Raw genomic sequence first — 12,058 nt, forward strand, 5'->3', positions numbered from 1 at the left:
TGGATTTACCAGTGTCTTTCTGTATTCTATCAATTTTTGCTTTATATATTTTGAAGTTATTTTATTTGGTATATATGTGTTTAAGATTGATATATCTTCTTAGTAAATTAAATCTTTATCATTATGGTTTTTGCACTTCCCTATACATTTTAGAATCAGCTTTTCAATTTCCTTTGGGATAGTCATTGGGATTGCACTGAATCTATCCATGAATCAGGGGAGAATTAACAACTTATCTGTATTCAATCTTTCCATCAAAGAACATGATACAGCTCTCCATTTATTTAAATTAAAAAAAATCCTCTCAGTAAAATATTGTAGTTTTAACTATATAAGTCTTGCATAGATTTTGTTAAATTTATCTCTAAATATTTAACATTGTTTTTAAAAAATTCCATTTCCAATTGTGTGTTGCTAGCATATAGAGTACATATAGATTCAGATTTTGTTATTTTTTCTTTATCTTATGGGTTATTTACATGTATCTTCTTAGTTTCCAAATATATGATGATTTTTCAGATATATTTTTGTTATTGACTCAAATTTAATTCCAATGTCATCAGACAGCCTACTTTGCATGAAGAATATTTTTAAATGTATTGAGATCCATTTTATGTCTCAGAAAATGAACTATTTTGTGAAATATTCCATGTGCACTTGAAAAATAGCATTCTGTTATATTTTGGAAAAGTATTCTATAAATGTCAATTAGGTCAAGTTGTTTGATAATGTTTAAGTCTCCTATATTCTATAGACTTTCTGTCTACTTATTATCTCAATTATCGAGAGAGAGGTTTTGAAATCTCTGACTAGAATTGTGGATTATTCTTTTTCTCTTTTCAGTTCTCTTAGTTTTGCTTCATGTATTTTGGAGTTCTGTTATTAGGTGCATAGATGTTTAGGATTGAACCCTTTATTATTATAAAACAAAATTCCTTATCCCTGGTAACACTCTTTGCTCTGAAATTTTTGTTGACATTAAAATAGCTAGTCCAGCTCTCTTTTGATTACTGTCAGCCTAGTACATCTTATTCTAGCCTTTTACTTTTTTTTTTTAACCTTTTACTTTCAACCTGTTTGTGTCTTATTATTTATTTATTATTTTTTTAATTTTTGGCTGCGTTGGGTCTTTGTTGCTGTGTGTAGGCTTTCTTTAGTTGTGGTGAGCAGGGGCTACTCTTCATTGCAGTGTGCAGGTTTCTCATTGCAGTGGCTTTCTCTTGTTGCTGAGCACAGGCTCTAGGTATGCGGGCTTCAGTAGTTGCAGCATGCAGGCTCAGTAGTTGTGGCAATGTGTGCTCTAGAGCGCAGGCTCAGTAGTTGTGGCGCATGGACTTAGTTGCATGTCTTATTATTTAAAATGAGTTTCTTGTATATAATATATAGTGGGGTTTTGCTTTTTAATCCATTCTGACAACCTCTGCATTTTAACTGGGTTGTTTAGGCTCTTTACATACACTGTAATTATTGACACCACTGAATTTAAATCCCCCATCTTGCTATTTATTTTCTGTTTTTCCCATCTATTCATTTCCCCTTTTTTCTTATTTTCCTGCCTTCTCTTAGACTGATTATTTTTTATTATTTCATTTTGTCTCCTTTACTGGCTTGTTTGCTATACTCTGGAAGCTTTAACATTTTCTCTTTATGTTTGACATCCTGAAATTTCACTATAAAGCATCCAGGTATGGGTTTCTTTCTCTTTCCTGTTTGGTAATTCATGCCTTTTCAATATCTCTGGGTTTTTTCTTCAATTATTACTTCCTTTTCTTTTTTCTTCTTTCTTTTTTTCTAAGACTTCTATTGTGTGGATACTGGAAATTCTAATTTTATGATTTACATCTCTTAGCTTTTCATATTTCACATTTAAAATTTTTTCTTGTCCTTTCCTTCTTCAATTGGGAGATTTCCTCATTCTGATCTTTTAAGCTGATCATCTTTTCCTTTTCTGTATCCATTCTATTTTTATCCCATCTATTGCACTGTGTTTTTATTTTTCCTAATTATTATTTTTGCTTGTTTTAAAAAAATGTTTTCTTGTTCTTATTTCATATTGCTGATATCTTTTTTATCTCCTTGAATATATTAATTGGCTAATTAAAAAGTTCTTGGTCCTCTGTTCTGTTTTTGTTGCGATATGTAATTGAGATATGTTGTTTCCTTGTGAAATAAATGCCTTGTTATTTTGGGCTCTGAGCTCATTTTCTCCTGAGGATATTAGCTACACTGTGAGGCAGTCCCTTAGAGGAGAATGCCAGACTCCAATCCTAGTTAGCTCCAATGAGGTCAGGAGTGAGTGTATGGTCTTTCGGGTGGAGAGCCCCAGACAGCAGAAAACACACTCAATGCCTCCTCACCCTTCAAAACAAGCCACAGTTCAGATCCTCAGCTGTAACCTAAACAGGGGGAAGTCTATTAGAATGAGGTGATCATTAGAGTATCATTTCCAGCCTTTGGAGTTTGAATTGGGAGAGGCAGGAAACAACTGCCAGAGGTCACGCAGAGACTTATGTTTTTATCAGCTTCTCACAAGTGCAAGATTTCAGTGCTGTTCTGACTTGATTCCTGAAGACATCTGAACATGAGTCCTAAGTGTCTACATGTGTGGAGTGTGTCCCAAGGCTATAGCAAGAGAGAAATAAGAGCAAAAATCACTCTGATAGTTCCTTTCCTATATTATCTTACTGGTTGCTGAGTTGCCTCTCACTTTAGGTAAAAGCTTCCGTACTACCTCATAAACAAACCAGTTCAAAATATCTGTACCTGCCTCCCACCTAAATCCATAAGGGTTTTCTCATTATTTTCCCCTAGTTTCTCACTCTTATAATCTTGGGGAAAGAGCCAGCAGCCTGCTCAGAAATGGAACCAGAATTATTTTTCAGTTTTTCATATATTATTTTACATTTGTTTCTTTTAGACATCATATTACTGATTTTTAAAAATTCAATTTGAGAAACAAAAAATTTGTGAGTTTATCTCATTTATATATTTTTATTTAGTGTTACAGTAGAACTTATTTCCTTTACTTTCTTTTTCCTCCCACACTTCTCTCTTCCTTATCTTTGGCATTCTTCTCTTCCATCAAAGCAAAATCAAACATTTTGCAGCACCCAGAAGTGGAGATTTTATACATCTTTGCTCGTGGTTAGAAATACCTGACTACTACTTTTCATTGGGAGTAAAGGTTGCAACTCTCTGTAAATCGAATAGGAATAATCAGATCACAATTTAAAAATGTAGTCTTTTAACATAAGAGGCCCACTTGAACTTACCTCCCAAGTGGCACACAGATTTGACTTGTGATATAACCATTTGCCATTTTCATCTTTAGGATAGAATTCATCTCCAGGCTGTCAAAAAAGAGAAAGAAAAAGAAAAAGTGTAGTTAACTTTATTTATATCTGGGGATTGAAATGATGGAATTTAAGTTGTCAGTATTCCAATATACCCGGGCCCTGGGAAGCCAATTCAAGATATATATATATATATATATATATATATATATATATATATATATATATATATATATTTTTTTTTTTTTCCCCTCCCCCCGTGGAACTGTCCAGAAATTCATTTGTCCAACATATATGACACATCAGTCTCATTCTCTCACCCCAGCATTCATTATTCTTTATTTATTGACAGATTATTGTTGTTCTTAAGCCACAAAGTTTTCTCTTAATGATAAAATTTCTCATTAAAGAAAAGTAAAAGTTGAGAATTAGGACTTTTAGACTCAGTGTTTGGATAGTCTATCCTGGCCAAAGTTGAGGACAGCAAATTTCTTACTCTTATAAGAAACCAAAGGTCATCACTAAGGCTGAGAGGAGAAAATTCTTTAGCTAAGTATAGTTGATGAATGCAATGTTCCTTAAGTATAAGGGAAATGCATAGCACATTACTTCTCAGGTCTGGCTAATCGCCCCGTGGTTCTTTTCTTTCCCTTTTTTGGGCCTTCTAGGAGTTCAGCATCTTTTTTTCTACCTCATACACTATGTAAGTGTCAAACCTCCTCCTCTAACTTTTGGATGATACTTTCCCAATGAAGATTGACTATGGTGTGCAAATTGTCTTTCAGATTTCTCCTTTTTTGCTATATTTAAAAATGGGACCCATCTCTTAGGGGCTTGGAAATGAGATAGAAATAAAAGATGATTTCTAGATTCCTTGAGTGGATGGTGGTAATCATCTCCTGAGGCTGGACAAGGAATTGAGAGTTTTGTTTTGCATAGTTTGAGTTTGAAATGACTGTTAGACAGTCAAGTGGATATTTGAAGAGAACAGAGAAGTCTCAGAGAGAGGTCATGGGTACAGATAAAACTTGGGAGTCCTCAGCATATAAAATGGTATTCAATCCATGCAACTGGATGAAATCACCTATAGAGAGAGTATGGCTCAGTAAGACAAGAATATTGAGGATAAAGCACTGGGCAAAACATTTGGAGTTTAGCAGGGAAGAAGCTGTCAAAGAATCACCAGAGGGTGATATCATAGAAGCCATGAGATGAAAATGTTTAAAGAAGGAGGCAGTAGCCAACTGTGCTGAAAGAGATCAAATAAAATATGAGGACAAAGTGTCTACTGGATTTGGTTGGTGGCATAGAAGTCTTTGTAGACCTTGATAATAGGAATTTTTTGTTGTTGAAAATCAAGCAATTGGATAAAATGCATTATATTCTTAAAATTTTCCCCTAATTTTTCGCTCTGCCATCTCACCTGAATGAAACTTTCACCTGGTGATAACAATTTCTCCATGCCCTCTTTAGCAAAGATAATTTCACCTCAATTTTCTTCTATTTCACTGAGAGCAGGAAAAGGACTCCTTTCTCCTCAAAGCCATGTAATCATTCATATTAACTACCCTGGTTCTCTCTGATTTCTAAGCCCTTTGACCTTCTCAACACTTATGAGGCTTATTTCCACTCCAGACTCCCTCCATATTTCTTGCTTTTTGCCTTTCCTAATTTTACTTCTGACCTGAAATGGCCTTGTATCTCCATTATGAACTCTGTTACTATTAATAGTTTTTACTCTCCCAAATTTTAATTAAGTCCTCTCCAAGTCTGAACCCATGTTAGATATTTCTATGATGTTCCACTGTGCTTACTTTACTAACCTTTTCATTTGGATAAGCTCATTGTCTTTTTACTCCTTTCCTGCTCCTGACTGTAAGGCATTATTAGAAGAATAACTCAACCCTCTAAAAATCCATGCTATTGACCCTCATTCCTGTTTAGCAATAACTTTGTCTTTTTAAAATGTCTTATCATGATTTTTTGTACTTTGTATTTTGTTGTTCTGAAATTGTGTCTGCTTATTAACTTTACATTTAAAAAATAACAGAGTGGTAAAATATTTTAGCGAGAAAGGTTTTTCTTTAAAAAGAATCATGAGATTCAAAAAGCAAGTGATATTTTGGCTTCAAAGACTGATTTCTCAATTACAGGAAGTACAGGTTCAGTTGGGAGGTAATGTCACTCTACTGTGTAATTTCTCACTGTTAAAAGTTTACCTTCTCTGTGTCCTTGAGCCTTGATCCTATTTAAGAATAGAAATAGAATTTCTTTATTTACCTTCTCCAAAAAGATTTTACAAGTCATTAGTCAGCCACAGAGAAGTAAATTTCATTTTCTCACTTTTAAATACCGGTTCTTTCCAAATCTGTAAGACTCAGCTTAGAACTCTGCCATTTGAATAAGAATCGAAGTTAGCTGAGTGAGGAGAAGCGCTAAGGTCAAAATCCCAAGAGCCTGACATAAAAAAATCACTGTAGTCCACAGGACATTGGGATTATTAGGCTTGTGAGGATAAGGCAGAGGGTAGTGTAGTATAAGGGAACACGTATGAGATTGGCATCAGGGGACCCAGGATCTTGTCCTAATTCTGATGGACTTTAATCCTAAGTAGTTCATTGCTTTTCTCTTCTGTGAAATGAGGTTTCTGGGATATGTAATTGCTAAGGTCACATCTTGGATATGACCACAGAGGAGAGTTAATAAGGGAGGTGCTTCCAGAGAACAGAACGGGGCAGCCAGGTTGGCTGTGTAAAGAAATTCTGGCCACTGCGATGGCAGAGAGTCCTTGTCTTTCGTGTCCAGCAGGATCTGGTTTACCTCATGGACAAGTGGTCAGTTTTGTTTTTCAATCTCTCCTTCCCTCAGTGAAATCTTAAAGCAGCTGCTGCTCTTCAGCAGTGTATACTGGGTGTGTTGGTGGTGCTTAAACTGAGTCCATATACTGAGAAAGTTCAAGGAAGGAGTGCATTTGAATTAGAGGAATAGATATCACCTAGAAGTCCTGATCTTGGAACTGGCTTCAAAAATCTGACTACTCTTTGGGTTATTTTCCTTTGGAGAGGGTGAAGTGTGAGTAGGTTTTCAGTTGTATTTATAATTTTACATTATGTTGTGCAGGGATGTTTTCGTGACTGTGTGAATGGGAAGAAGGGTGTGTCTGGATGCTGGACAACTGCAATGTGGACTACAGCTAGGAGACTACTTGTTGGTTTGATGGAGAGCGTTTATAGCTGCAAAGACATGATATAACAGACAGTGCATTGGATTATGAATCTAGAAACTTGGGATCCAGGCCTGAGTTGGCTACACATAATCTTTCTTGGCATTTGTTGGGTTAGGTCAGTACTATCTGATTTACGGTAACAAAACATCATAATATTCTATGGTGCTAAGTAATGAATGAGCTTCCCGTACATAGATGTTGGCCCATGGTTGCCAAAGAGCAGAGGCCTTACCTTTAGGCCTATGAACTTACCTTAAAAGCCATAGGTATTTCAATGATGTAAAGATCCACATAATCTAGCTGGAGGTCCTTGAGCGTCCTCTCCAGAGTTGGGCGGACCATCTGTGGGTCATGATGTGTAGCCCACAGCTGAAAGAAAAAAAGGGAGATAGTTAACTAATATCCTCATTATTATTATTATTTTTAACAATATGCAGCCCTTTAAAAAAATTTTTTTTTTTAAAGATTGATTGATTGATTGATTGCTATGTTGGGTCTTCGTTTCTGTGCGAGGGCTTTCTCTAGTTGCGGCAAGCGGGGGCCACTCTTCATCGCGGTGCACGGGCCTCTCACTATCATGGCCTCTCTTGTTGCGGAGCACAGGCTCCAGACGCGCAGGCTCAGTAGTGGCTCACGGGCCTAGTTGCTCCGCGGCATGTGGGATCTTCCCAGACCAGGGCTCGAACCGGTGTCCCCTGCATTAGCAGGCAGATTCTCAACTACTGCGCCACCAGGGAAGCCCCCAAAATTTTTTTTACTGTTTCTTTTTTTTCCGCCGCACCGCGCAGCAGGATCTTAGTTCCCCAACACCCATGCCCCGTGCAGTGGAAGAGCAGAGTCCTAACCACTAGACCGCCAGGGAATTCCCCAGCCCTTTATTCTTTACAAACACTCATACACATTGTATTCACCCATTTCATTTCACAAAAATATGTTTACATTGCAGTGTCATCTGAGTATAGGTTGAGCTGATATAAATTGATATCCAGAGTATAACTTTATCCAAATATAGTACCAGAGATTTAAAGATCCACTTGAACCACAGAGTACCTAATTCAGCAATAAAGTCTTCCTCTGCTCTATGCTAATTGCCTAATCGACTCTTAGCACTTTCACTTTTCCTCATTGTGTAATTAGGGAACATGTATCTGACTAGTGGTTCTGACCTGGTTTGGCAATTTATTTTCATTTCATTGATAAAAGGTGTGCTTCATGTGAGTAAGAAATATGGTTGTGTACGTGTCTTCACCAGATCCTCCACATTGTGATGGGCGGTGCAGAAGCTGGTGAAATTTTAAATTATTGCAAAAGTTTAGATCCCTTTTCACTGCTCCTATGTTCTCATTTGGTTCACTTCCTCATTTCCCCAGGAAAATTCTGCCAATCCCTACTAAGATCTAAATCAATAATGTCACCAAAATGGTGGCACGGGAGACCCCAGCCTCCAGTCCTCCAACAAAGATCAACAATTAAATAGCTATTCATGGGGCATCCCTGGTGGTGCAGTGGTTAAGAATCCGCCTGCCAGTGCAGGAGACACGGGTTCGAGCCCTGGTCCAGGAAGATACCACATGCCACGGAACAACTAAGCCCGTACACCACAACTACTGAGCCTGCGCTCTAGAGCCCGCGAGCCACAACTACTGAGCCCATGTCCAACAACTACTGAAGCCCGTGTGCCTAGAGCCTGTGCTCCCGAGAAGCCACCACAATGAGAAGCTTGCACACCACAACGAAGAGTAGCCCCTGCTCACCGCAACGAGAGAAAAGCCTGCGTGTAGCAACGAAGACCCAATGCAGCCAAAAATAAAGTAAATAAAATAAATAAATTTATATAAAAAACAATTAAATAGTTATTCATGAAAAAACAAAACAAAACAGCTATTCATGAATACAAATGGGGAGATGTTGGTCAAAGGGTACAAACTCCCTGTTATAAGATGAATAAGTTCTGGGGATCTAATGAACAGCATGGTGATTATAGTTAACAATACTGTATTATATACTTGAAAGTTGCTAAGAGAATAAATCTTAAATGTTCTCATCACAGAAAATAAATGGTAATTATGTAATGTGATGGAGGTGTTAGCTAACACTATGGTGGTAACCATTTTGCAATATATAATTGTATCAAATCAATGCGTTGTACACTTTATACAAGGCCATATGTCAATTATATCTCAATAAAGCTGAAAAAGTAAATAAAAGGAATGTAGACAGCTTAACATAAATAAGAAAACAAGAAAAAGAAATTACTCGTTCTCTAAAGTGTTAGGTAATGAAAGATTAAGCCTTGGGTTGTCAAACTGGAGCATGTGTACCCTTGAGGTCTGTAAAACATGGGATACTGAAGGGTACCCAGAGCTTCAGGATAAATGAACACATCTTCTTGGAGCATCAAATTTGCTTACATATTTTTTGGAAAAAAAAGTTTTGAATTTATGTACATTTTTTGCCACAAGTAAGAGCAAGCAAAATTAGCAAAATTTGATTTTTTTCCTATGTTGGACAATAATGTTTTTTCTTGCCTTCAGAGCACAGAGAAGAGAAAACAATGTGAGAGTAGAGAAAAATGTGTTTTTGTTGTTACTGTGGGTCCTTTTGGTGTATTGTTGAAATCTCATCTAACTGAAAATTCTGTTTTATATGTTTTAATCTATTTTTATTCAACAAACACATGCAGTACTAGTTCTAGGTACTCTTTAAGTGCTTTGTAAATGTTAACTCATATCAACCTTGAAATGAAATGAAATGGGTGATTTAATTCAGTTCAATTTTTTCATCATGATAGGTATTCCAACAGCTTTAATGGTTTACCAAGGAGATAAGAAGGAAAGTTTGTTTTTTTTTTTAATAAATTCAAAAATATTTCCAGCTTTGGGCAGGCTTCTTTGGCTCAGGTCCTCAGGATATGAGTTCAAGTTTATTTTTCCCCGGAAACACTTGGTGAGTTGTAATGAGGGACCCTGTAATAACAAAATCTTTAGGAATCAGGTTGTAAAGCTATAATAAAGTGAAAAGCTTCAGGCTGATATTTTGGGACAGTGGCTCTACATGGCCCCTTGAAATCATAGCCCATAAGTGGCTGGTGACTTGGGGAACTGCAAACTCCTGGAGAGGCTGGAAAGGAGTCAGGAGGACGGGGTTCTGGGGAGTGAGTGAAGTCAGAAGCACCATTTTGTTCTCTTTAGAAAACTTAAGAGAATTGTATTACAAGTTCTCTAAAGTTATACAGTTTTATTCCTGCAAGGCTGCCTGTAAATATGTATCCTATATTTCCACTGGCTTTAATTTTATCATGATGCTTTATCTTTCTGATTGCTCTTGAATGGATAGTGATTTCTAACACTGGGGATTTCAATTTCTCAAAAGATAGTGATCCAAACAAAATGTGGTATATCCATACAATGGAATATTATTTGGCCATAAAAAGAAATGAAATTCTGATATGTGCTACAACATGGTTGAAAGTAGAAAACATTATACTAAGTGAAAGAAGCTAGACAGAAAAGAACACATATTGTATGATTCCTTTTGTATGAAGTGTCCAGAATAGGAAAACTAAAGAGACAGAAAGTAGATCAGTGTTTACCAGTGACTGGGGGAGAGGGATAAATGGGAAGTGATTACTAGTGGGTAAGAGGTTTCTTTTTGGAGTGATAAAAATATTCTGGAAAAGGTAGTGGTCATGGTTGTACAACTCTGTGAGTATACTAAAAATGGTGAACTTTATGGTACGTGAATTATATCTCAAAAAAAATTAGTGATCTATGGACAAATAGGCATATACAGAAGAAGCAGCTGCCTCCTTTTAAAAGAAGTTTTGACAAATGCTTATTGTAATATGAACCACCTCCTTACTTCCCCTCACTCCTCAAATCTACTTTCTTTGTAGATTTGACTCTTCCATATTGTCTTAAATCAATGCCCAAGTAGGAAGAAAGAACTTTTCCCTAACCTTCAAGGGGCTAATTAGTCCCTAAATTCTTGGCAAGATTGAGGAACTTGGCAGTTAAGAACTCACTCCTCAGGACTTCCCTGGCAGTCCAGCGGTTAGGACTCTGCACTTCCACTGCAGGGGACACGGGGAACTAAGATCCTGCAAGCCTGCAGGGTTTGGTGAGTTCAACATTCTTCAGCAGAGAAAAGACGTCAGACCCACCATGAACATAAGTCGTGTAGGGTGAAGGGAAGACCTCACCTTTCCGCAGTAGAAGATATCCTGCCTCTGCACCTTTCCTTCTGCTATCTTCTCCCTGATGGCCTCCCCCACTTCGTGCTCGTTCTGGTAGAGGTAGGCGCCATCAATGTGCCGGTACCCCGTGTCAATGGCAATTTTCACTGATCTTGCACAGGTCCCCTTAGGGGTCTAAAATGATAGGGGGGTTGGGTTGGGGGAGAAGAGAAATGTGTCTTTTCTTTAATCATTCTTAATCAGGACACTTGGCACATACATCGTTTTTACAGTGAAAACGACAAATTCGGACACCTAAAAGGACAAGAAAGACCCCTGTGTAGCTGGGTAGGATGAAAGAAAGAAGGGAAAGGAAGAGGAGAGGAAGTGGGATGGGACCTGCACCCCTTGGGGGAGCTGAAGGTGAGGAGAGGTTCCCGCACCTGGGGAAGCCCCCTCACCAGCGAGGAGATCAGTTGGGACAGAAGGGGAACTTTGGGGGCTATGGGAGGAGAGCCCAGCAACCTGTCTGTGGCAGGCAGGACAGAGTGAGACCTACACAGATGGTCCTCGCCACAGCCCTGTGTGCCCCAGCCTGAGAGGTGTGTCGCCAGTGTGTATGGGGGCTGGGTGCTAAAATGTGGGGTTTGGAGAGCAGACCCGGGGAGAAGACTTATGTTGACTGTGCGGAGACAGCCTGAAGGGATGGAAGTGAGGAAATCCGCAACTAGGAATGCTTGTAGAGGAAACCCAGACCGCCATAGAAGCGAAGCACCATTGTTAAGTGACTTGCAAGGGGCAGGACTGCCATTGCAGCCTCTCTCCCCACATGAGGCCCCTGCCTCCCTGGGCACGAGGAAGGGCTCCCGCCGGGGCAGGAGCTCTTGTGACCCCGGCCGCTGCTGCATCCACGTCCCCCTCCTCGCCGGGGCGGACTAGTGTGCTCCAGGGCAGCCTCGGGAGCAGACCCCTGTGGGTGGCCCACATGCAGAGGTGGTGCTGAAACCACAGCTGAGCCCCAGGGGCTGTGCAACTAAGGAAGAAAAGCTGAAGTCTCTCCTCGCAGCTGCACAAACTGCGTATTGACAACCCTGCAAACAGCTTTGTAAGCTAAGTGCCTGCAGAACATCTAAATGGGCAGCAAGTGCTCCTGCAGCCAAGATGGGCCTAGCTTTAGCAGCTGTAGACTTTGTGGGCACTTACACAGGGGGGTCGGGCCAGGCCAGAGTCTGAGCTGCCCCCATAGTGCACACAGCGGGTCCAGATCCATGATTACTGCAATCCTGGGACCTGACTTCAGTGGATCTGCGCTGGTGGCCTGGTGAAAACAACGTCTGAGGGACTCTGGGGCCAACTGCAGGCATT

At 39.1% G+C, this 12,058-nt stretch overlaps 1 protein-coding gene across 1 annotated transcript in view; it reads right to left on the bottom strand.

The window, feature by feature from the left end:
- AKR1D1 (aldo-keto reductase family 1 member D1) overlaps nucleotides 1-12,058 on the bottom strand; it is an 85,132-nt gene that overhangs the window by 12,698 nt on the left and 60,376 nt on the right. The window contains exons 4-6 of the mRNA XM_059932632.1: nucleotides 10,721-10,888; nucleotides 6,772-6,888; nucleotides 3,273-3,350 (exon numbers count right to left, since the gene is read on the bottom strand). Coding sequence (XP_059788615.1) covers nucleotides 3,273-3,350; nucleotides 6,772-6,888; nucleotides 10,721-10,888 — 363 coding nt within the window. The remainder of the gene's footprint in view (nucleotides 1-3,272; nucleotides 3,351-6,771; nucleotides 6,889-10,720; nucleotides 10,889-12,058) is intronic.

Source organism: Balaenoptera ricei, chromosome 9 (genome assembly GCF_028023285.1).
Source record: "Balaenoptera ricei isolate mBalRic1 chromosome 9, mBalRic1.hap2, whole genome shotgun sequence".
Taxonomy (NCBI): domain Eukaryota; kingdom Metazoa; phylum Chordata; class Mammalia; order Artiodactyla; family Balaenopteridae; genus Balaenoptera; species Balaenoptera ricei.